Here is a 26,456-nt window from a genome sequence, read left to right as displayed (position 1 = left end):
CCAGGGGACTTGGTAAGAGTTCCCTACACTACTGTCCATCATCTTGGGCTCCTCGTGCCAAGAAACTAGCAAGAAAGGAAAGGAATAACCATACTGTCAGGAGTAATTAAATGTTTGTGATCATCAGAAGGCAATGGGGTTACTGTTACTCAATGGAGGTGGGGAGGGATGTATTTTGCACCCAAGTGATTGACGAGAAATCTTTTGGTATGCCTTACCCAGTATTTATGGTAAATGGACAGGGATGCTGCCAAAGTCTAAGAAAAGTATAGTAACTGTGGGCTCAAACCACCCAGTAATGAGGCTCTGGGCCACCCATCAGATAAGCTATCTAGACTGAAGATGACAGAAAGCTGGAATTTGAGACTAGAATGTGGCTAGACTAGAGATTATGGCTTGAGATAGCTGAAGCAGTGAGGGGTGTATTTCGTCCCACTAACATTTCTCTCAAAGGTTTCCCCAAGAAAGAAGATAACTCAGAACCCTGGAGCTGTTCCAGATGAAGCAAACTGACTATACAAAAGAAGCAAATGCAAGTGGTGCAAGGTATAGACTGTAGTGGATCTGTGGTGTGTCACACAAAATTTCCCCTTTAGGACTGAAATGCTCTTTTCCTCAGCTGTTAGAAGTATTGGCTGCCAGTGGCTCACAGCTGCCTCTTTCTCAAGAAACTTCTCTGGGCAAAAGAGAGAGATCTTGCCCAAGACTGTGCCCCTACTCTTTTGGCAGTCCACATTCAATGACTTCACTGCACTGCCCTGGCGGCTCAGATGGTAAAGAATCTGCCTGCAATGCAGGAGACCCAGGTTTGATCTCTGGATGGGGAAGATCCCATGGAGAAGGAAATGGCTACCCACTCCAGTCTTCTTGCCTGGAGAATCCTACGGACAGAAGAACCTGGTGGGTACAGTCCATAGGGTCACAAAGAGTCGGACACGACTAAGCGACTAAGCGCAACACGTTCAATGACTAGCCAGTATGAGAGTACAACTCCTGGCCTCTTACCTCATTTGGGGGCAAGTCTAAAGGGATATTCCAGCTCTAGGGCTCCAGATCTAGAGATCAACTGAGCCCTCTGTTGCAACTGCTTTGCAGTTCAACTTTTCCATCTGACTCAACTCTGCCTCCTTCCCTAACTTACAGATGTTGCGCCTGAGATTATTGCCCAATGAACCTGCACACGAATCACCTTCTCAGAATCTGTTTCCTGAGAGCCTAACCTAAGACTGCTCTTGTTGCTTTCACTCTCCCAGTCTCCCTTGCAGCTATGATACAGAATATACAAGTTGCACTTTGACAAATAGACACGTCCACTTTGGAACTGAAATGAAGATGAAGGCAAAATTAAAGACACTACAGAAAACCAAAAACGGTGAGAATTTATTGCCAGCAGACCTTTTCTGGAAGAAACGTTAAAGCAAGTTTCTTCAAGAAGAACAAGAATGATCCCAGGTAAGAGCATGATGAAACAGGAAGTAATGAAAACCATCAGCATAGATAAGGATACGGGCAAGTAAATGTAAATCACTACTGATTGTTTGGAACAATAACTTAATATTTTGTGTGGTTTAAAGTACATGTAGAATTAAAACACATGACAACAATAGCACAAAAGGCAGACAGCAGATAATGGAATTAAACTGTGCTAGGATTGGGACTTCCCTGATGGTCTAGTGGTTAAGACTCTGTACTTTCACTCTAGGGGGCAAAGGTTAGATCCCTTTTGTGTCACAGCTCGGTCCCCCTAACCCCCCAAAAATAACTGTGCCAAGGTTAGCTGAGATATTGTAAAAGTATTAATTTAAGGTTTATTCTAGTAGTTCAAGGATACATATTATCTTCTTTAGGATAGTACTCACAGAATCATTAAAGAATATGTTACTAACAAAGTGATGAGCAGTAAAGAGGAAAAATATTAAAGAACAAACGGGAAAATAAAAGCGTTAAGATGGTAAATCAAAATTAAATGTATTGGTACCTCTATTAAATGTGAATTATTGGGCTTCCCTAGTGGCTCAGTGGTAGACAGTCTGCCTGCCAAGGCAGGAGACATGGGTTCAATCCTGGGTCTGGGAAGATCCCACATGGTGTGAAGCAACAAAGCCCATGTGCCACAACTACTGAACCTGCGCCCTAGAGCCCTAGAACCTCAACAAGAGAAACCGCTGAACTGAGAAGTCGGACAACTAAAGAGTGGTCCCGCCTGCCACAATTAAAGAAAAGCCTGCACAGCAACAAAGACCCAGCAGAGCCAAAAATAAATAGATAAAATTTTAATGTAAATTATTTAAATACTCCAAATTTAAAGACAAAATTCTTAGATCATATTTTTAAAAGGCAACTATACGCTACTTAAAATACCTATACTTGTAATCTGAGGTTACAGGGAATCGAAAGTTAAAGGATGAAAGAAGATAAAGGTGAAAACACTAAAGAAAGATGATTCCTCTATACTAACATTAGAAGGGCTTCCGTGGTGGCTTAACAGTAACGAATCTGCCTGTGATGCAGAAGATGCAAGAAACGCCTCGGGTTTGATCCCTGGATCAGGAAGATCTCCTGGAGGAGGGTATGGCAACCCACGCTAGTATTCTCGCCTGGAGAATCTCATGGACAGAGGAGCCTAGCGGGCTACAGTCCATAGGGTCACACAGAGTCAGATACAACTGAAGTGACTTAGCATGCAAGCATACACAAGCAGAAGATATTAAGAAGAGGTGGCAAGAATACACAGAACTGTACAAAAAAGATCTTCATGACCCGGATAGTCATGATGGTGTGATCAGTCACCTAGAGCCAAACATCCTGAAATGTGAAGTCAAGTGGGCCTTAGGAAGTATCACTACGAACAAAGCTAGTGGAGGTGATGGAATTCCAGCTGAGCTATTTCAAATTCTAAAAGATGATGCTGTGAAAGTGCTGCACTCAATATGCCAGCAAATTTGGAAAACTCAGCAGTGGCCACAGGACTGAAAAAGGTCTGTTTTCATTCCAATCCCAAAGAAAGGCAATACCAAAGAATGTTCAGACTACCACACAACTGCACTCATCTCACATGCTAGCAAAGTAATGCTCAAAATTCTCCAAGCCAGGCTTCAGCAATACGTGAACTTCTAGATGTTCCAGCTGGTTTTAGAAAAGGCAGACAAACCAGAGATCAAACTGCCAACATCTGTTGGATCATCAAAACAGCAAAAGAGTTCCAGAACAACAACTATTTCTGCTTTAGTGACTATGCCAAAGCCTTTGACTGTGTGGCTCACAATAAACTGTGCAAAATTCTGAAAGAGATGGGAATACCAGACCACCTGACTTACCTCTTGAGAAATCTGTATGCAAGTCAAGAAGCAACAGTTAGAACTGGATATGGAACAACAGACTGGTTCCAAATGGGAAAAGGAGTACATCAAGGCTGTATATTGTCACCCTGCTTATTTAACTTATATGAAGAGTACATCATGCAAAATGCTGGGCTGGAGGAAGCACAAGCTGAAATCAAGATTGTCGGGAGAAATATCAATAACTTCAGACATGCTGGTGACACCACCCTTATGGCAGAAAGCAAAGAAGAATTAAAGAGCTTCTTGATGAAAGTGAAACAGGAGAGTGAAAAAGATGGCTTGAAACTCAACATTCAGAAAACGAAGATCATGGCATCCGGTCCCATCACTTCATGGGAAATAGATGGGGAAACAGTGAAAACAGTGGCTGACTTTATTTTTCTGGGCTCCAAATTCACTGCAGAGTGTGATTGTAGCCATGAAATTAAAAGACACTTACTCCTTGGAAGGAAAGTTACGAACAACCTAGACAGCATATTAAAAAGCAGAAACATTACTTTGTCAACAAAGGTCCGTCCAGTTAAGGCTGTTTTTCCCGGTAATCACGTATGGATGTGAGAGTTGGACTGTGAAGAAGGCTGAGTGTCGAAGAATTGATGCTTTTGAACTGTGGTGTTGAAGAAGACTCTTGAGAGTCCCTTGGACTGCAAGGAGATCCAACCAGTCCATCCTAAAGGAGATCAGTCCTGGGTGTTCATTGAAAGGATTGATGCTGAAAGCTGAAACTCCAATACTTTGGCCACCTGATGCGAAGAGCTAACTCACTGGAAAAGACCTTGATGCTGGGAGGGATTGGGGGCAGAAGGAGAAGGGGATGACAGAGGATGAGATGGCTCATGGCATCACCAACTCAGTGGACATAAGTTTGGGTAAACTCTGGGAGTTGGTGATGGACAGGGAGGCCTGGCATGCTGCAGTCCATGGGGTCGCAGAGTCGGACACGACTGAGCGACTGAACTGAACTGAACAGATGTACATACAGTCTTATATAAACTCTTCCAAAAAATAGAAAATAAACAGGAATAATTACCAGCTCATGTGATAGCACAAGCTCAAAATAAGAAAAATCAATTGTATTTCTACATCCTAGCAATACATAATGAGAAAATAAAAGATACAATTTAGAAAGCATTAAAATATATGAAACACCTAGAAAACAGTTGAACAAAAGATATGCAAATCTCTACATAGAAGACTAAAAAATTAGCCTTCCTTGATGGTCCAGTGTTTAAGACTCTGCCTGCCAAAATAAGGGATATGGATTTGATTCCTAGTCCAGGAAGATTCCGTACCCCCCAGGGCACCTAAGCCAACATGTGCCACAATTACTGAGGCTGTGTTCTAGAGCTCTTGAGCCACAACTACTAAGCCTGTGAGCCCTAGAACCTGTGCTCTACAAGAGAAGGCACCACAGTGAGCACCTAAGTGCTGCAACTAGAGAAAGCCTGTGCACAGCAGCAAAAACGCAGGACATGGAAAAATAATTTCAAAAAAATAAAGCTAAAAAAAAAGTAAAAATATTCTGGTTTCATCCATGGGAAAACTTGATATTGTAGAAATATTAATTCTTTTCAAATTGATCTATAGATTCAGTATACAAAGCTAATAAAAATTTCCAGAAGATGTTTTTTATAGAAATTAACATGCTGACTCTAAAATTTACATGTATACTAATCATGTTTTTTATTTTCTGTATTTTATGATGCTTTCATATCTTGGGGGCCTTCCTAATCCTCAAGGAGAGACTGCCCCTCCCAAGGCAAGCTGATTTCTTAGAGATAGCAAATGACCATCCCCATGGATGAGCCTTTCACATGCAAATCAACCAACCCAAAGCCTTCTCCCCCTTCCCCAACTGCCATCTTTGCTAGGTTCTCACTGGGCCCCAGAGAAGGGAATGGCTACCAACTCTAGCATTCTGGACTAGAGAATTCCATGGACAGAGGAGTCTGACAGGCTACAGTTCATGGGGTCACAAAGAGCTGGACATGACTGAGTGACTTTCACTGGGCTCTTAAACTCTAGACAGTAATTCTTTGCCTTAATCATCCCAGAGCCAGGAACCAGATAGCTCAAGACAGATCATATATTCCAGAGTTTGCTAAACTTATTCAAACAAGCCAATCCCAAACCTGCTTAGCTTGCTTACCTTGTCTCAGCCATTTTTTTCCCATGAAAAACCACAATGTCTTCTGCCCATGTTTTCTCCTTGCTCCTTCTGCATCCTAATCAACCCTGCTTCTTCATGAGGCCCTGCATGGCCTTGCCTGCCCGCCCCCTTGGAACTGTGAGTAACAAACGATCTTTTCAAAGAAAGTCATCTCCTGGTCTGTCCTTCAGTCCTGTCTGACTCTTTGCAATCCCCCAGACTGTAGCTCGCCAGATTCCTCTGTTCATGGAATTCTCCAGTCGAGAATACTTGAGTGGGTTGCCATGCCCTTCTCCAGGGTACATCAATAATAATAAAACCTACATTTTGAAACAATATGGTGGGACTTCCCTGGCAGTACAGTGGTTAAGATCCTGCTCTCCAGTCGCAGGGGGCATGGGTTTGATCCCTGGTCTGAGAGCTAAGATTCTGCATGTTGTGCTGTATGGTCAAAACAAAACAAAACAAAAAACCAACATGGCCTTTAAAAGCCCAAAAATAACATGTAAGATCTTGAAGAACAGCCAAAGGACTTATACTGACAGATTCCAAGACTTTTTACATATGCTAGTATATAGTGCTAGTTTAGGCAGATGAACTAAGGGAAAAGTCTAAAGACAGACCCACATTTCCACTTAAGATTTATGATAAAGGCACCATGGCAATGGCAGGGGAAAGGATGGCATGGGCAACCATACATATGGAAGGGAGGACCTTGACTTCTCATTCAAGCCATACACAAAGATGTATTTCAGATGGATTGTAGATCTAAACTTAGAGTAAAACAACAAAGTTTCTAGGACATAATAGATAATATTTTAATGATTTTGGTGTGAGCAAAGATTTCTTAAATAGCATCCAAAGCACTAACAATAAAGAGAAAGAACGATAAAGTAGACTATATTAAAATTGATTTTTATTCATGTGACATCATTTGTAAGTAAAATGGCAAGCCACAGACCTAAAGAAAATATTTCTATTAGATATGGCTGACAAGATTCTCATATCCAGAATATACAAAAAGAAAGAAAGTGTTAGTTGCTCAGTCATGTTTGACTCTGTGCGTCCCCATGGACTAAGGTCTGCCAGGTTCCTCTGTCCATAGGATTTCCCAGGCGAGAATACTGGAGTGGGTTGCCATTTCCTTCTCCAAGAATATACAAAGAACTCATACAAATAATCAGTAAGAAAAAAATTAAACAAGAGAAAAATAGATAAAAGACTTGAACAAGTACGTCACAAAAGAAAATATCCAAATAGTCAAGAAGCATGTGAAAAAGTATCAACAAGATTAGTCATTGGGGGAAATAGGAATTAAAACCATAATAAGTTTCTAATATACACCCACCAGAATGGCTAAAGATAATAAAATATATGTTGACAGTACCTGATGTGGAAGAGAATGTAGAGTGATAGAACTATTGTATACTATTAGTGGGATTGTAAATTGATATATGATCATTTTGTAAAACTCACTGGCAATATCTAATAAAGCTGAACAAATGCATATTCCATAACCCAGCAATTACACTTCTAGGATTCAAGAGAAGTGAATATCCAATAATATGGAAAACAATGTTCCTAGCAACATCATTTGTATTGGCCAAAAAATGTGAAACTACTCAAACATGGACATCATCAGGTGGTCAACACCGAATCAGACTGATTATATTCTTTGCAGCCAAAAATGGAGCTCTATACAGTAGTAAAAATAAGACCAGGAGCTGACTGTGGCTCAGATCATGGACTCCTTATTGCCAAATTCAGACTTAAATTGAAGAAAGTAGGGAAAACCACTAGACCATTCAGGTACGACCGAAATCAAATCCCTTACAATTGTACAGTAGAAGCGACAGATAGATTCAAGGGATTAGATCTGACAGACAGTGCCTGAAGAACTATGGACAGAAGTTTGTGACACTGTATAGGAGGCAGTGATCAAGACCATCCCCAAGGGAAAAAAAATGCAAACAGGCAAAATGGTTGTCTGAGGAGGACTTAAAAATAGCTGAGAAAAGAAGAGAAGTGAAAGGCAAAGGAGAAAAGGAAAGATATACCCATTTGAATGCAGAGTTCCAAAGAATATCGAAGAAGAGTGAAGTCGCTCAGTCATGTCCGACTCTTTGCGACCCCATGGACTCTAGCCCACCAGGCTCCTCCGTCCATGGGATTCTCCCAGCAAGAATACTGGAGTGGGTTGCCATTTCTTCTCCAGGGGATCTTCCAACCCAGGGATTGAACCCAGGTATCCCAGATTGCAGGCAGATGCTTTAACCTCTGAGCCACCAGTTCAAATTCCAAAGAATAGCAAGGAGAGATAAGAAAGCCTTCCTCAGTGATCAATGCAAAGAAATAGAGGAAAACAATAGAATGGGAAAGACTAGAGATGTCTTCAAGAAAATTAGAGATACCAAGGGAACATTTCATGCAAAGATGGGCACAATAAAGGACAGAAATGGCATAGACCTAACAGAAGAAGAAGGTATTAAGAAAAGGTGGCAAGAATGCACAAAAGAACTATCTTAAAAAATCTTCATGACCCAGATAACCACAATGGTGTGATCATTCACCTAGAAATAATATTACCCAAAATAAGATTAAAAATACTTTATGATTCCACTTATATGTAGCTCAAAAACAGGCAAAACTAATCTCTCATGATAAGCGTCAGGATCTGGACTACTTTTAGGGAAAGGTAAAGATGAGAAGAGCATGAAGTTTGTTGTTAATCTTCATCTTGGTGGACACCAACGTGTTCCATTGATGAAAATTCCTTCAACTGTGCACTTTCACTGTTTTGCAGTTTTGTTGTATGTATGGTTGACATGTTAAATGAAGGGAGCTCAAACCATTGCTCTGTGACAACCTAGAGGGGTGGGAGGTGGGAGGGAGGTTCAAGAGGGAGGGGATAGATGTATACCTATGGCTGACTTATGCTGATGTTTGGCAGAAACCAGCACAATATTGTAAAGCAATTATCTTCCAAGTAAAAATAAATAAATTTTAAAAATAAAGAAAAAATTACTTAATAAAAGATTTTCCCTCTTTACCTATAACCCCAAAGTCCCTCTTGGTTTTCTTATATTTATTTATTCAGTTTTAATTATTTTTGGCTGTGCTGGATCTCCATTTTTGCTTTTGAGCCTTCTCTAGTCGGGATGGGGGCTACCCTCTAGTTGCCTAGTCCTTCTAGTAGTGGGGCTACTCTCTAGTTGTGGTGCACAGGCCTCTTATTGCGGTAGCTTTTCCTGCCGTAGAGCACGGGCTTTGGAGTGCAGGCTCAGTAGTTGTGGCATACGGCCTTAGTTGCCCCTTGGCATGTGGGATCTTCCAGGACCAGGGATTCAACCCGTGTCCCCTGCATTGGAGAAGAAGGAGAAGGCAGTGGCACCCCACTCCAGTACTCTTGCCTGGAGAATCCCATGGGCAGAGGAGCCTGGTGGGCTGCAGTCCATGGGGTCGCTGAGGGTCAGCCACAACTGAGCAACTTCACTTTCACTTTTCACTTTCATGCATTGGAGAAGGAAATGGCAACCCACTCCAGTGTTCTTGCCTGGAGAATCCCAGGGACGGGGGAGCCTGGTGGGCTGCCGTCTATGGGGTCACACAGAGCTGGACAAGACTGAAGTGACTTAGCAGCCCCTGCATTGGCAGGCAGATTCTTTACTAGTGGACCACCAAGGAAGTCCCTGTTTGTCTATCTTACGTACAGTAGTGTGTACCTCTTAATCCCAAACTCCAAATTTATCCCTCCACTCTTCCTCTTTGGGAACCACAAGTTTGTTTTTTGTGAGATGACCCTCATTCTTATCTTCCTCTTCCACATACAGTTCAATTGTCAATCCCAGGAAGACCTACCGGCCTCCACATCATGTTAAATAAAAAATAAAAATCAGGTTAAGAGGTTTTATTAAACATTTCCCTATTTGGGGACCTTGAGGTTGATTCTAGCTGTTCACTATAATAATGACAGTTCTATGGGTTTCCTCGTGTACCTGGTTATTTCCTAAGTGTAAAATCCTAGAAAACACAGAGTTGAGTCAAAGGGTTTACACTTTTAAAGACTATTTTCACAGGTATTGCCTCACTTCTCTTCAGAAATATTACACAAGGGCACGCCCAGCAGCTGTATGTTTCTCAGCACTGGGGCCAAAGCTGGGTGTTGTTCTTTTTTTCTACCTTTGCCAACTGATAGATGATAAATGGTCTCTCTCTGCTATTTCAATTTGTATTTCCTCGAGGTTGATGGGTGTGGTAGATTGATAATGGCTCACTCCCAAAGATATGTCTATGTACCAATCTCTGTAACCTGTGAATGTGACCTTATAAGGAAATGGGGTCTTTGCAGGTGTGATGAAGTTAAGGGTTTGTTTTTGTTTGTTTGTTTGTTTTAGTTAAGGATCTTGATGGGGAGATTAATCAAGATGATCTGAGTGGGCCCTAAATGACATCACAGCGTCCTTTCTTGTAAGAAGGAAGCAGAGAATGAGATTTGACAATGACAAATGAGAAGGCAACGTGACCACAGAGGCAGAAACTGGAGTGATGAGATGGCAAGAGTGCCAGCAGCTACCAGAAGCTGGAAGAGGCAAGGAGTACCTTGTTCCTGGAGCTTCAGAGGAAATGTGATCCTGCCAACACCTTGATTTTAATTTAGTGCAACTCATTTTGGACTTCTGACATGGAGAACTATGAGAAAATATATTTCTGGTGTTTTAAGCCAACAAGTTTGCAATGACTTGTTATAGCAACCATGAGAAACTGATGCAATGGGTTTTTCATCTATTTCTGGACCACATGAAAAACCTTCTGACTTTTAAAAACTTGTAAAAATGAAATATCATGCAGTAATATGAACTGTATAATTCTATTTCCATGAGAGTAAACATATACTGTATGTTTGTGTATGTGTTTGCATGCGTACATAACTGCTTAAGAAATTATCTGGGAGAATATACACCAAACTAGTAACAATGATTAACTGCAGGGAAGTGTACGAAGGAGGGAAAGAGTAATTTTGACTTAAAAAAAAGTTTTTTAATGTTATTTATTTAGTTTTGGCTGCGCTGGGTATTCATTGCTGCTCAGGTTTTTCTCTAGTTGCAGCGAACATGGGCTACTCTTCATTGAGGTGTTTGGGCTTCTTATTTGAGTGGCTTCTCTTCTTTCGAAGCACAGGCTCTAGGTGGGTGAGCTTCAGTAGTTGTGGCTCAAGGGTTTTCTCTAGTTGCAATGAGCAGAGGGTACTCTCTAGCTGAGGTGTGTGGGCTTCTCACTGTGATGGTTTCTCTTGTTGCAGAGCACAGGCTTTAGGCCCACTGACTTTAGCAGTTACAGCTCTTGGGTTCTAGAGCTCCAGCTCAGTAGTTGTGGCCCACCGGCTTAGTTGCTCCTAGGCACGTGAGATCTTCCCCAAACAGGGATCAAACCCATATCTCCTCATTGGCAGTGGGACTCTTAAACACTCACCAGGGAAGTCTGAAGTCTCACATTTTACTCAAGACACTGCTCATAGATGTAGCCCTATTGTTTGAAGAAGCTTTATCAGACTATATTTACATATTGTGTGAAAATATAGATGTTATATCTGCTTGCTGTATATAATATGTAGAAAGCAGAAAACAAAACTGTCCCTCTCCTCTCTCTTATCCCCTTTCCCAGAAATATTTATTGATAATAATCTGGTGTGCATCTTCTCACACTTTTTTCTATGAATAAACAAATGACAGAAGAAAAATGAACAGAGGGTACCATATACATTTTTACTTAAGGGTGTTTCTTCACAATTATTCCTGCATCCTCACCTGCTTCATTCTCCAGAGCTGGTTGTTGCACGGACTTTCACTTTAATAAAGACCCAGAACTCTTTATAAACCTCCCTCATGGTTTCAACGTTCCAGGTGGCACAGTGGTAAAGAATCTACCTATTAACGCAGGAGATACAGGAGAAGCCGGTTGGATCCCTCGGTCAGGAAGATCCCCTGGGGTAGGAAATGGCAACCCACTCCAGGATTCTTGTCTGGGAAATCCCACGGACAGAGGAACCTACTATCCTTGGGGTCGCAAAAAGTGGGACAGGATTGAGCGATTAAACACACACACACACACACACACACACACAGCTGCTTGGAACTTTCTTTTATCTGTGACTTTAACCATATGCGTACACGTCGCTGGAGAAAACGCCTCTCAGTCGTCTTTAAAATTGTTTTAAGTATTCCCATTCTGCCTTTTAAAACAGATGCTCTCACCAATAGTTCCCTACTGCGGAAGACACAAGATTCACTTTTTCAAACTTTGCCGAGCTGGGTGGAGAGACGATACTTAATACGGCATCTGGCATTTCTTTAGCATGAGGCCGGCTGGGCATTTATCATTCGATCACTGGCTCCCACGGCAGCTTCGGGAACGCTTCAGAGATCACTGGGTCATTTTCCTTCGCAACGAATCAAATCCGAAGTCTTTCTGAACCCAGCACCGCGAGTTACACGATTAAGCACCCGGTCCGGAACTATGGGGCGAAGGTGATTTTGGGGATTTCAGCCTGGGTGACTCTGGACACCTGAACAAAGCTGAAAACCTGAACTGCGGCGGGGTGGGGGTCGCGTTGGAACCCCACAGGAAAAAGAGGAGCGGGAGGCCGCCGGACATATTCCGGGGTGCGGTACGTTTCTCTAATCCTCTACCCTAGGCAGGCGAGGGAGATCAAGCCGGGAGGGATCCAGCGCTTCGAGGACTCCGGGCACCGAAGGTCCCGGCGCGTCTGCGGGTCCGAAGCTTTCCCGCAGGGGGCAGTGCCGCCCGCTAGCGCGCGGATCCGGTGGGAGGGGGTGTGGAGCTGCTGCGGAGTTCTGGGGGTTATCGGGAAGAAAGTTAGGGGATGCCTAGGGGTGGGGGCGGGACCCGAGCGGTCGGCCCAGAGCCGGGCGCGGGCAGGGGGTGCTGGATGGGGCTCGGGGAAGGGGTCTGGGTGAGTCTGGGGGCCAGGCCCTGCGCGCACTGCAGGGAGGCACAGCCCGGGAAGGTGTGAGCGAGCGGAGTGCGAGTGTGAGGGCGAGTGTGTGCGCGCCGGGGCTCTCCGCGTTCCGCGAGGCGCGCGGGTGTCAGCTTGCAGCCGGGGCTCCTCCCTCCGGCCCCCCTGCCCCGCGCTCCGGTCCCTCCTTCCTTCCCCGCTCGCCCCTCCCCGGCGGGCCAGGCGCTGGGACGCCCCGGCGGAGCAAGCGGCAGCGGCAGCAGCGAGTTAGGGAGCCCCGGGCTCCGCGCTGCCCTAGGGGCCCGAGCCGAGCCGCCCCCGCCCCCGTCCGGTCGCGCCGGCCCCGCTTCCCTCCGGGCCACGCCCTGTCAAAACTTTGTTGCTGCGGCCGCCGGGGCGGCGAGCGGAGCAGGCCGGCGAACGGGAGGGAGGGAGGGGCGGGCGCCGGGCCGGGCCGGGCGCGGGCGGCGAGGGGCTCGGAGAGCGGCGGCCCCGGCCCGCGGCCCCACCATGCCCCAGCTCGGCGGCGGCGGCGGCGGCGGCTCGGGAGGCGGCAGCGGCGGCTCGGGGGCCGGGGCAGCAGGCGGAGGGGACGACCTCGGGGCCAACGACGAGCTGATCCCCTTCCAGGACGAGGGAGGCGAGGAGCAGGAGCCGAGCAGCGACAGCGCGTCGGCGCAGCGGGACCTGGACGAAGTCAAGTCGTCCCTGGTCAACGAGTCGGAGAACCAGAGCAGCAGCTCGGACTCGGAGGTAAGGAAGCCCCCGCGGCCGACCCCGGGGACCCCGGCCCGGCGCCCGCTCACCCGCCCTCGCCTTTGTGTCTCCTTCGCAGGCGGAGAGGCGCCCGCAGCCCGCCCGGGACGCTTTCCAGAAGCCACGGGACTATTTTGCCGAAGGTACGTGCGGGTCCGGGCTGTCCCCGGCTCCCGGCCCCGCAGCGCTCGGCGCCTCGGCTTGGGTCGCGCTCGGTTCCCCTCGCCCCGGTGGCCGTGCCCCTGCTTTTCGCCCCGGTCGGCCTCAGCAGTCCTGGGGCGCGCGTGGGGGGCGCTCGGATTCCCGGTTCCCACCCCGGGACCCCTGACCAAGGCGGTGTCCCGAGGGCCCCGGCCTCACCCCCGCTTTGGTTTTACCGGCAGTGAGAAGGCCCCAGGACGGCGCGTTCTTTAAGGGGCCCCCCTACCCTGGCTACCCATTCCTGATGATCCCGGACCTGAGCAGCCCGTACCTCCCCAACGGACCCCTGTCTCCCGGAGGAGCGCGCACGGTGAGTGCCCGTCCCGCCGCGCCCGGGCGCGCGGGCGGTCGGGGCTCGAGAGATGCGCCCCCGGGCTTGGCGACGGGGTGGGGGATGGGGCCGTCCCGGGAAGATCCCGGGCAGAACTTGCTTACGGAGCTGAACCACTCCGGCAGTCGAGGGTTAGGCTGCGCTGGGAGTGCCTGGAACATTCCCTTATATTCTCCCCTTTGACTGGGGAACAGCTTCAGGGTCCACTTCTGGCGTTCTCCTTGGTGTTCGGAGTTCTTTGCTCGCGCTAGCGAAAAACTTGGATTTGTGCCGGTTGGGCGGGAGTGTATGTTGAGTGGGGCGTGGAGGGGGGAGGTGGTCTTGCTTTCTTCCTGGAAATCGGTCCGCTTTCCCTGGCAGTTGGGCAGTGGGGCCGGGGGAGGTGGGTTGGCGACGCTGCCCCGCGACTCCAGCTTCGCTGGGCAGCTAGAAGTCGGTTTCTAAGAAACCTAGTATTCGTGGCGGGTTATTCACACACACACATACACACACCCCCTCCCCACCCCCATCCCTCGCGCTGGGGCCTCAACTTTTCTGTAGAGCTCGGGATTTTAAACTCGCCGAGATGATTTCGAGGGCGAATCGAGGCATTCTTCAAGTTGAGGAACTTGGCTTTTTCCCCCTTTGTTGCCGGCTTTTCTCATTTAAAGCGAGCGCTGCGACACTTTAAACCTGTTAATGGGCGCGCATTGTGTGCTGCGCGCTGGCATTTAGAGCGGTGATTAAGCAAATTGACCGGGCCCCAGACGACGTGCAAACGAGGGCGGATTCCTTCGCCCCCTCGCAGGCTCTAACTCCCGCCCCCCGCGTCGCGAGGGCTGCAGCCCCTCGGGCTGGCCGGGTTTTGTGTGTGTGCCCTGAGCTGCCACCCCACCCGAGGGCCTCCAGTCCAGGTGCTAGGTCCGCTGGCAGATCTTGGGTGAACGCCTACCTACTATGTGCCAGGCTCTTGCGCGCTGCTTGGGCGCCTCGCACTGCACAGTGGTTCTCTTTGCTTCCTGCCCAGTTTCCCAGCGCCTACCAGTTCGTGCTTGATTCGGGGTTGGAGGTGTTTGGCTCCTTAAGACTGGCCGGACAAACTCACTTTATGCTCAAGCTGTCCTTCAATGACGATCACAATTAAAGGGCTGCCTGGGAAACGCTGGTGCTGAATGGACCGTCCCTACTGTCATGGTCCAGCGGTCCGTGGAGAGCGGAGACGTGTGCGGAGGTTCAGAGGGGTCGCTCGGCAGGCCCTTGGGGCGTGCAAGTGGAGGCTGAGGACTCTGACCAACCGAAAGCGGAGTGGAGCCACACAGCTTCCCCTTTCAAGCAGGGAAGACCCTGCCTCCCTGGCCCTGCCTTGGAGCATCCTGGGACCTCCCAAATACAAGTCTTGACTGTGAGCTGAAACGGGGCATCTGGTTGTTGCTTTTTCTCATTCATATAAAAAGAAAGAAGGTGTGAGCAAAAGTTGAGCAAAACAAGCCTTTGTTTAGGTTTTCACAGATTCCAGTCGGTGTCCGCAGATATAATTCAGTTCTGAAGGTTTTAGTAGGGTTTCTGTAACTGTGTATGAGGTCACACTACCACAGTCCCTTTTCTCCCTTTTACCTTTAGATGTTTGGGAAAAGGAGTCTTGCATTTCTGTGACTCAGCACCGATCCAGATCCATGTCCTGATGCAGATAAAGTCACCAGAAATGTTCCAAATATCACCAGTTATTTGACTGGATCTGGCTCTTTCTTCCCCCTTTCTCACTGCATGCTAAGTAGCTTCATTCATGTCTGACTCTCTGCCATGGACTGTAGCCCGACAGGCTCCTCTGTCCGTGGGATTCTCCAGGCAGGAATACTGGAGTGGGTTCCTGGTGACAGAATGGTGTCAGCTCCCTGTCTTCCTATGCTGCCCGTCCCCTCCCTCTCAAGAGCCCAAGTGGGACAGATTTTGTTTGCGTCAGTCCCCTCCTTCCTGCTACCATCTTTTACCACTTTTTTTTCTTTTTACCATCTTACGTCTTCTTTTACTAAGAGCTCCCAAAGGCTGCTTCTTTTTGGTCCTGGGGCTTTCTGATTACTGTATCCAGACTTGCATGGGACTTTTGGAGTCCTCCTTGGAGGAAGCTGAACTTTCCCCTCTACATGCTTTTGACTTTTCCTGCTCGTCCCTTCAGCTGTTCCTTGCCTGAGCCCGTGTTGCCATCCTGCTTTTTCAGCCTCCAAGAACACTCACCCTCTCCCTGTTACCCTTCTTAGGAGACCTGGTATGTCTCATCTCCCTCTTCTGTTTCTATCTTGCCTCCCCGGTGAATTGCCCTTTCAGAAGTAAGTTCAATGCCTCCATCAATTCTGTGCCCTTTATGTGTCTGTCATTGGGCTTTGACCTGCCTGGTTATAGAGTTCATTGAAGTTTCCTGCATTTATATCAGCTCAGTAGAACCTGCTAATTTGATCCTATCTTTGGGCATCAGTGACTGTTAGTTAAGCACTGGATTGTCTGGACTCTAAGATTGAGATGATGCTTTTCTGCTGAATGATTATATTAATGAAATTAATGTGATTCTAACTGTAGGCAAGTTATGGGTGCAGACAAAGTGGCCCTCTGTGGGGATCCCTGCCTGGTAAAATGTTTTAGGTGGATTTTGGGAGGAAAGAAGGGGGAGGAAGGTGGCTGAAGGGTGAGGGGAGTGGTGCCTGGAATGTGTGACCTGTTCTCTGGTCTTTTTTGGTTTCACCTCCAAATTTCACAACCCTGGGCTGGCTGCTCTAAGGTCTATAAGTGGTATAAAACCAGGCAACGTCAGTTCTCTTCTGCTTGGAAATACCAAACCAGAGGCAAAAATGAGATTTGGCTGGAGTGTTTTCAGGGTATTAATTGACCCTAGGAATGGCAAATAGCAGGGCTGCAGCACCCTCGCCCACTGGCAAAATTCCTTCCGGGACGACTGGGGGCCAGCCAGTCCTCCCGGGTGTCTCCTCCCCACCCGCTGTTACCTTTGCCCTCCACTCTGGCTTGGCTGGGAAGTGGCCTCTTCCTGAGCCTCTTTAGAGAAGAGGTCCCCTTAACCTGGGGCGTGTGCCAAGCCTCTGAGCCGTGATTCATTCTCCTTTGGAACCCCGGGGGACCCTGTGGCCTGTGAAGAGAGGGCTAACTGCCGCAAACCACCTTTCACTCCTTCCAAGAGTCACCCAAAATTATACGTTCATTCATGAAAAGACTTCACCAGTTTACTAAACCACCTCAGTGCTGTTGACTAGAATTTTGTTAGGAAAATATAAGTCAACACAGAAGAAAGCAGATGTCAAAAATAGTCTGACAAGTCAGAACCAAAGAGAAAACCCGGAGTGTGGTTCAGCGAGTGAGCTACAAAGTGATAGGAGTTTTGAGTGTGACCATAGTGTGAGTGCTAACGACATTTGTTTGGGAAAAGAATGGTGGCAGGTAGAATCGCTGAGGAAATCGATAGTTTGGGGTCCTCTTTATAAATTTTAGAACTACTGTTGTGCAGCTCAAGCTCCAAGTTATTCCTACATATTCATACAGGCCATCACAACTCAAATTTCTGTATGCAATTCCTCTGTCTTCTAAACGTGGGCCCATTTTTTAAGTCCTTTGCATCCCATGGGCAGTCTTGCTGATGTCTGACACAGAGAAACCGAAGCAGAAATCTTTGTGTATGTATAGCAAAGTTTTCTGGGGTTTTTCTGGAGTTGTATGTAAAAGCCCAGTCAAACTCTTTCTTTTGCAAGATCAGTATAAAAGATCAGTATAAACATGCTGCTTTTGGGAAAGTTCTTTTAAGTCATTTCATCTAAATATAACTTCTGTTCCATTTTTTTCTAAATATAACTCAGGGTTTAATGAGGGCTTTTCACATGGAATGAGCATTTATGAGGGCCCTGTCTGCGTTGCTGAAGTTTTGGCACTTAGATTGCTGGGGTGATAGTTGGTGACAGACTCTGCGGAGGGACTCAGACCTTGTCAGTCCCTTTTCTTTGAGCAGGTGGATCCGGCAGGCAATACCTGCTTGCTCTGTTATAATTTTGGAAAGTTTTAGGTTGGTTTCATTCTTCATTGATCTCACTTCTAGGGAATCTTGAGGAGAAAGTAGGTTAGTGCCTGTACACACACACGTCTAACCTACAACGCAAAGTGTCCCAGGCTTTACAGTGATGTGCAGAGTTACCCTAAAAATTGTGGCATAAAAAAGGAATTTAAATGATTATCTCATTGGAAAATGCATTATGCAAAGATCCTACTTATATTCCAAGTTAGAGTCCATTTTTACTGGCTAAGCTGGGGAAATTCAGACTGGCATCCTTAAGATAAGGTCGTAACTCCTCGACTTCATCTGATATTTATTGAGGACTTATTGTGGACAATGACTAAGGGTCTGTGAGAGTTAGCATGAATTAGAACCAACTTTGCCCTGAAGGGCTTAAAAAGTGAGTTAGGAAGAAGTCATGTTAGTACAGACCATTAGGAAGGTTCTTGTTAAGAGTCAAGATAGTTCAGAGGGAAATTTGAAGAATAAAAAGAGTTGAAAAATTGTTTTGGGCTGGCATGGTCAAGAAAAGCAGGTAAAGGAAATTGTTTTAAATTGGTCCCTGTCACTCACCATTCTTTAGTTCAAAGTAGTTCTTGCTGAGGGACTTCCCTGGTAATCCAGTGGTTAAGACTTCACCTTCCAGTGCAGAGGTCATGGGTTTGACCCTTGGTTAGGAAGCTAAGATCCCATATGCCTCCTGGCCAAAATACCCCAAAAGATAAAAACAAGCAATATTGTAGCAAAGTAATTCTTGTTGATAATAAAAAACTTAAAAGTAGTAAGGTGGTTAGAATAAAAAGTGGAAGTTCTGCACCTATGTCTTGAGGTAGAAGACAGCACGGGAGAGTGCAGGCATGGAGGAAGGGAAAGGTCAGGGCCATTGGGGCAATGCAAGTTCTTCCATTGGTCTGGAAAGATAAAGGGCCAGACCTTGAAAGCCAGTGAAGGAATCTGGTCTTATCTAAGAGGCAGCAGAGAACCATCCAATGAAGAAGGCAGTGGCACCCCACTCCAGTACTCTTGCCCGGAAAGTCCCATGGATGGAGGAGCCTGGTAGGCTGCCGTCTATGGGGTCGCACAGAGTCAGACATGACTGAAGTGACTTAGCAGCAGGAGCAGCAGCAGCAGAGAACCATCCAAAGTTCTGCTGGGAGGCAGTGTGACTTGTACTTGTGCTTAGAAGGATAATAGTGATTGTGGGGAGAGGACCTGGGAGGAGCTAGAATGCTTGGGACACTCGGGAGTCTAGGGGTGAGGTGAAAGGGGCTTAGAATATTTGAATGGGAAGGAAGGGTAGGATGTGGGAGACTGGCATGGTTGCTTGAATTTGTGCTTGAGAGATGGTAGGTGGAAAGATGGAAAGGAAGGGAGAAAGGGAGAGAGGGAGGGAGGGAGGGGGTGGCTGATGTCACAGGTAATTGCTAATGTCTGAGCCTGGATGACCTGGGGGGTGACTTCGAGCAGGTGGGGCCCTGCTCTGCCATCTTTGCCTCTCCAGTGCTGGACGGATGCTTATCGTGAACTGTTTGAGCAATGAAGGCCCACACGAGTTTATCAGAGGCTCTCACTTGGAGGAACTGCTTAATCTCATTGGTGGCGCCTTGAGTTTGAGGGGATATTAAGGGAATAGTTGAAACTGAAGCAATAGGATGATGCAAGGAGCAGGAGAAGAAAGGAAGGGGAATATCAGAGCAGAGCAGTCACTGAGGAAGAATGGAAAGGAGCGCTTGCCAAGAAGGGAGGAGAGCTTAGGTGCTGTGATGGCACAGAAGCTGGAGGGCAGAGAGAGGGGAGGGGGGTATCCTCAGGGTCAGATGCCACAGAGAGAGGTGATGAGAGGACTGAGAAGTCAAAAGGAGCTTTAGGAAGTCACTAATCAGGAAGTAACTGGTGCCCACAGAGAGCAGTATTCAGGTGTGTGGTGATGAGGTAGGGGACTTCCAGGGTCCAGGGGTTAAGAATCTGCCTGCCGACGCAAGGGACATGGGTTCGATCCCTAGTCCAGGAGAGATTCCACATACCAAGGAACAACTAAGCCCGTTGTGCCGCAGGTACTGAAGCCCGTACACCTAGAGCCTGTGCTGCACAGCAAGAGAGGCCACTGCAATGAGAAGCCTGTGCACCGCAACTGGAGAGTGGCCCCGCTTGGTGCAACCAGAGAGAGCCCGAGTGCAGCAGGGAAGACCCAGCGCAGGCAAAATAGAGAAGTTAAAAAAAAAAAAAAGGTCGGTAGTCAGGGATGGATACTAGCTTCAGGCTTCTCAGTCAGGCGGCCAGGTGCTATCACCAGGACTGGTCCTGCAGTGTGGCCCATTGCTCAGCCAGAACCCACACCAGACTCTACACACATACACACACACACACGAGCAGCCTTCTACCCTATACATTTCACTTCTGGTCTGCCATAACCTGGATGGTGTTGGAAAACCAGACCCTGGACAGATGCGCTGTGGAAGATAGAGGGGAAGAGCTGCAGGCTGTGGAGAATCCTTGCAGGATGCTAGAGAGGGAACTTGTTTGTACAGGGTACGGTGGAGGGTGAATGGGAGAGAAGAGGAGGAAAAGATGAGACTGAGAACTTTGAGAAGAAGGCAGTTCTCTTCCCTCATAGATGGAGGCTGCTGTGCACCTTCGTCTACCAAACAGTAGGCGTTGTCCTCCTGACTTGGCAGGCGAGCCCAAGAGTTGAAGAGGATGTAGAAAAATGCAGAGGTGGAGTTGCAGAAATTGAGGACGGAGTGCATTGGTTGGCTAGATGGCTTTGAGATTCTCAGAAAAACCAAGGGCAGGTTGGCTGGGGTTTTTGTTGGCAGTAGGCAAACCACAGGCCCTTTCCCTGTACCCAGTTATAAAGCCAAACTTGTTGGGAACCTTTTAGCTACATGTTAATAATGAAATGCTTGTGCATTGATTGAAAGATATGACACACACTTGGGTAATTTTTCCTTTTTTTTATTGTCTGGAGCTGGCTGACTTTGATGGGGGATAGAGGTGGGGGACCAAAACCCAACTCATTTGCAGTCAGGGCCAGATGTTGGGACGTGATAAGTAATTGGGGATGGGAAAGGACTGACCGCATAAAAGATTGTAGAAAATTGCCCCATGTTGGCTAATCTAATAATGTATTTTTAGAGGAGGTTTTTATATGTTCCATGTTTTATTGTCTTCTCCCTGGATTGGATTAAGGGAGCAATGAAATAATTGCAGTTTCCAAAACCTTGGCATTTGGGAATGAGGGAACATGGGGAAGGTAAAGGGGCCTTGCCTTTTCCTCCATGCTGTGTGTGCTGCCCAGGGAACATCTCTGGGGTACCGGGCAACTTCTTTCTGACATGCTCTGAGTTTTCCCTCAATTTTTCAAGCACCTTTAAGGTTCTAAAGGCTTTAGGTTCAGAATCCTAAATCTTTTCTTTTCATTATGCGTATTGTTCAGTCACTAAGTCATGTCTGACTCTTTGTGCCCCTATGGACTACAGCACACCAGGCTTTCCTGTCCTCCACTGTCTCCCCGAGTTTGTTCAGACTCATATTCATTGAGTCAGTGATGCCATCCAACCATCTCATCCTCTGTGATCGCCTTCTCCTGCCTTCAGTCTTTCCCAGCATCAGGGTCTTTCCAATGAGTCAGTTCTTCACATCAGGTGGTCAAATTATCGGAGCTTCAACTTCAGCATCAGTCCTTCCAATGAATATTCAGGGTTGATTTCCTTTGGGATTGACTGGTTTGATCTCCTTGTATAACCTACAGATTTTCAGGTGGAAAAATGACCTTTTAGTTTAGAAATACACTTCAAAATTGGAAAATTAAATGATAAAAATGTTTCCCTGAATATGGCCCTTTTCATGAGTTTTTGTGGAAGAAGTAAGGGATGAGACCCAGTTACCTGGAGTCCTCAGGACAGGAAATGAAGTCACAGGCACACTTTCAAACCGTGCTAGCAGTTTAGAAATCTATTGAAAGTAAAAGTCGCTCTGACTCTTTGCAGCCCCATGGATTATACAATCCGTGGAATTCTCCAGGCCAGAATACTGGAATGAGTAGCTGGTCCCTTCTCCAGGGGATCTTCCCAATCCAGGGATCGAACTGGTGTCTCCTGCATTGCAGGTGGATTCTTTACCAACTGAGCTTCCAGGGAAGCCCCTTAGAAATCTATTGGGTTGGTCAAAAAAATCTTTTGGGTTTTTCTGTAATATCGTACAGAAAAAGCCAAACAAACTTTTTGGTCAACCCAGTGTTTCATCCAAAAGGAGGAACAAAGCTCCAAGTTTTCATGTCAATTGAAGAAAATAAATATAAAATAAGTGTAAACAGAAAATTCAGAGAAGAAGAAACGTTGAATGTCTACTAAATTTGTGAATAGTTAAAAAAAAACACCATTTTTTGGCCACCAGATTAACAAAGGTTTTGTCTTACTAAGACTGTTAAATGGCAAATGTGTGGTGAAGTGGGTGTTCTTAGTTGCTGTTCTTGAAGGCTGTTGACAGCCCACCCACCAGGAAAGCACTTGGCAATGGTTGCTAAAACTTGAACACTTGTCACTGCTTCTGACCTGCTAAGAAATAAATACTTGCTATTATCATTTTGCTGCTGGGCAGACAGACTTGTAGAGGTCAAGTATCTTGCTAAGGTCACACAACTGGTCATTGACAGCACAAAGATTTGAAATTGGTTGAGTGCAAAGTCTGGGTCTTCCCATTCCACCCTTGTGACTTTCTAGGCATGCCTGATGCCACTAGCTCCTCCCCCTCTTGGAAGAAGGGCAGGTGACCTTTGTCTCTCTGTTCAGGAATCTGTGAGTTATCAGTTTGAGTGGAGGGCAGGTAGGTTTGTTCCAATTTGGACCTGAGAAGATAGCTTCCCAAATAAATAGTTGTATAAGTGAGTGAGCAGCTGTGGTTCAGATTCTTCCTCTAGTACTGTCTATGCTCCACAGGTGTTAAGCAACCTTTAGAGGGCAACCCCAGGAGCTTCACTACTTGCTACCTTCAGAGAAAACAGTGGTTATCTGCTAACATAGACATGAACTTTTCTGAACGAGGTTGAGGGACTGTCTTTCCTTGTTGAAATTGGTGAGGCCTGGAGGAATACACAAGTGTGTCTTGCAAGGAACGATGCAGGAGGAACAGGCTGGCTCCTCCTACCCCTGCGATTTGGATTACAACATAGTTTGGTTTACAAACCGAGCTCTGGTGAACTGAGTATGCAAATATTATTTTCTTATTGTGCATTTTGTAAAATATTTTATAAATTGGTTGCTTTTAAACAAGCTCTTTAGAAATTAAAAATCCCCCCAATCACTTGTAATTTGTGAAGTAAATTGACTGTGAAAGAAGTAAATGCTAAATATTTACACAGATTTGCAGACAATGTGTTAGTCCCCATCACCGCCCCTTTTCTGTGTGTGTGTGTGTGCGCGTGCGTGTGTAAGATGGTTTAAAATTAGGAATCAGGTAATCTGATACATTTTCATTCGCTTCCCAAATTTACCTTCTAGGTAGTCTCTTTCTGAAAACAATAGCATGGTGGAAAGAGTAATAAGGGGCTTCCAGGGGTTGCAACTCCAGTACTCTTGCCTGGAATATCCCATGGATGGAGGAGCCTGGTAGGCTGCAGTCCCTGAGGTCGCTAAGAGTCCGACACGACTGAGCAACTTCACTTTCACTTTTCACTTTCATGCATTGGAGAAGGAAATGGCAACCCATTCCAGTGTTCTTGCCTGGAGAATCCCAGGGACGGGGGAGCTTGGTGAGCTGCCATCAGGGGTGTGCTATAGGGTCGCACAGAGTCGGACACAACTGAAACGACTTGGCAGCAGGGGTTGCAAAGAGTCGGACATGACTGAGCACTAACTGCAGAAGTATGGTTGATAGATGTTGGGGAGGCCCCAGAGGTCCTGGCTAAGCCCTCCTGGGAATTTGCATATTACAAGGCACTAATCTCAGTGAGGTAATTGTCTTATATACTTTGTAAAGTAAACAGGTCCGTTATTTGTAGGAATGTCTATAGAAAGTATGTTGTGTGGAAGAGCAGAGATGTAAATATGAGATAGTAACTGTGATTAAGAAATAGATGGATCTGATGATAAGGAAGAAAAACAGAAGAAATAGAAATGGCGGTATGAAAAGTTCAGTTTGGGATTGACGTGTACACACACTGCTGTATTTAAAATAAATAACCAACAAGGGAGAGAAAGGGAAAAGAAAAGCTGATCAGTTTATGAATCCAGATTTGTTGGCAGTAGTGATTTCTGATGTTTGGGACTATACTCTTCTCTGTAAATTCCAAAAAGGTTGTAACAGAGTCACTAGAATCAGATGGATTTATAACACATACCTTATAGGAGTGCACTGGGTGTTCCTCCCTGAGATTCTTGTGCAAGGACTCTGCTTGGGTAATCTGCAGCCCTCTGAGCCAGGAGGGACCATCCAGCTCTCCCAGTGATAAGCAGCGCAGGCTCAGGGAAATGGTGGGCTTCCCTAAGATCAGATAGTTATGAGCGATGAAAACAGAGTGGGAGCTCAGCTGTATCCCCTGGAGTTTTACCCTCCCCCTGCATTGGAGAAGGAAATGGCAACCCACTCCAGTGTTCTTTCCTAGAGAATCCCAGGGACAGGGGAGCCTGGTGGGCTGCCATCTCTGGGGTCACACAGAGTCAGACACGACTGAAGCGACTTAGCTACTCAGGGAGATCCGCAGCAACTCTGGCGGAAAGCAATGCTGTGGAGAAAATGCACCTCAAAATATTTCTTTGTTAAACTCAAACACCTGACCCATAATGAATGATTCATAGACATGTGTTGAATGTTGACAGCATGAATATTTAAACCTCGATATTTTTAAAAAGCAGGCTGTAGGCACCTGTAGTGTTGCAAGGTGCTCTGTTATACCGTTTACAACTGGTACCACGTCTGATGGTACAATCTCCGTTTTATCCACGAGGATGCTGAGACCGAGAGAGTAAGTAGAAGAGTTCAGAGTCACCTCTCCTGAAGGTTGTAAAGCCATCATTCCAGCCACAGTGCTGCCATTTCCCCTCTACTGAAAGTGGACGGGTCAAATTAATGTAAAAATGCCATTTGGAGCAAGATACAAAGAAATGGTATACAAGTGAAAAAATGAGTAATAAGCAACGTCTCTACATTCATTCTTTTCAGTGGCATCCCCAGCCCTTTAAGAGGAGGAACTGTAATCACTGTTTCTGCCTGGGGTAGAGTCAGAGCCTTAATGGTTGGTGTCTTCAGAGACGGTATTCATTGCAATCTTAATCTTTCTTTGCTTGTCTTTGCTGTGCAGCTCCATGTGATCTGCTTTTTTCCCTTCAGTTTCCTCTGTGTTTTGCTTTGACATCTTGAGGAGGTCAACTTGGGTCCTTAGATACTGCAGTACGCAGTATTGGTCTGTACATCTGGTGACTTGGTCTACTGCCTACTGCTGCCCCCGACCAGCCCCCCTCACTTGTACATGTGTCCGTATTTGTATGCAAATTAGATACAGCCATTACTTGTTAATCATATCATCTATTTAAACATTTCTAGGTGGGTTGCATAAAGGAGAGGTATAGTGGTAGTCTTAGGGATATGTGAGATGAAAACACATCATATTTAACTTACAGCATAAATGTTTTTGTTAATAAAATGCTTGTCAGGGATAGAGACATCGGTCTGAAGCTTTGAAGTGGGAAAGAGATCTTCACCCATGTGTTCCCAGACCCTCCTAAGCAGAGTTAATACAGGAAGGAGTGGAGAGGGTAAGAGAGTCTAGAGTTAGCCAGAGTCCCTTAATAAATGTTCCTTTCACCTTACACTGAAAAGAGAGAGGACCGGTGGAGAGAAGGGTCGAAAAGCATACTCCATTGACCAGCAGTGTATGTGGCTAAGGGGTCTGCGACTGGGGTTTGGCTGCAGTCAGACCTTGGACTCTAGCCCAGCCATGGTCTGGCTCTGTGCCCCTGTGCCCCAGGGCCCTCTTAGGCAAAATGGGGATAGTGGTAGTATTTGAGAGTCACTGAATTAACATTTTGGCTGAATGGACTACGTTTTAAAACCAGGATTTGTTCAAGGCTTAAATTAAATAGTAACATCATAGAATGAGTCTCTGGGATATAAGAAGAAATGTCAGTATTATTACAATTTTACTAATATGTTTAGTGACCAAAGTTTTTAACTAATATTTTAATACATGGATATTTTCTTGCAGTATTTTAAAATATTTTTTAGGAAACGATGAAACGGTAGCATCAGGGGACTGCTTAAAGTAGTTAGCACATCAGCTTCATTACTTAGTGCATGGTTTTGAAGTTTACATGGTTATCAGTTCCCTTTGAAAAGACTTATATATCACTTTCAAAAGATTATGGGTTTGGGGACTTCCCTCAAAATCTGAAGTTAAAGCTCCCCCCCTTTCAGTGTAGGGGGTGTGGTTCAGTTCCTGGTTGGGGCACTACACCTTGTGGCCAAAAACCCAAAAAGTAAAATAGAAACATTATTGCAACAAATTAAGTCAAGACTTTTAAAATGGTCTGTATCAAACAAACAACAAAACGGATTAGTGGTTTGTGTGAGTTCTTCATCTATCAATAGAATGATGTGCTTACAACTAATTCATACACACACATGTTTTAACTTTTATTTTGGAATAATTTTAGATATAGGAAAGGGTGCAGACTCATACAGAGAAT

At 46.0% G+C, this 26,456-nt stretch overlaps 1 protein-coding gene across 1 annotated transcript in view; it reads left to right on the top strand.

Moving 5' to 3' along the window:
* Positions 12,741-26,456, top strand: part of TCF7L1 (transcription factor 7 like 1) — a 192,080-nt gene continuing 178,364 nt past the window's right edge. Inside the window, exons 1-3 of the mRNA XM_018055387.1 lie at positions 12,741-13,216; positions 13,299-13,362; positions 13,603-13,730. Coding sequence (XP_017910876.1) covers positions 12,974-13,216; positions 13,299-13,362; positions 13,603-13,730 — 435 coding nt within the window. The 5' untranslated portion in view covers positions 12,741-12,973. The remainder of the gene's footprint in view (positions 13,217-13,298; positions 13,363-13,602; positions 13,731-26,456) is intronic.

This window comes from Capra hircus, chromosome 11 (assembly GCF_001704415.2).
Source record: "Capra hircus breed San Clemente chromosome 11, ASM170441v1, whole genome shotgun sequence".
In the NCBI taxonomy this organism is placed as follows: domain Eukaryota; kingdom Metazoa; phylum Chordata; class Mammalia; order Artiodactyla; family Bovidae; genus Capra; species Capra hircus.
The sequence above is the reverse complement of the archived record's forward strand: the minus strand, read 5'-3'. Positions and strand labels throughout refer to the sequence as shown.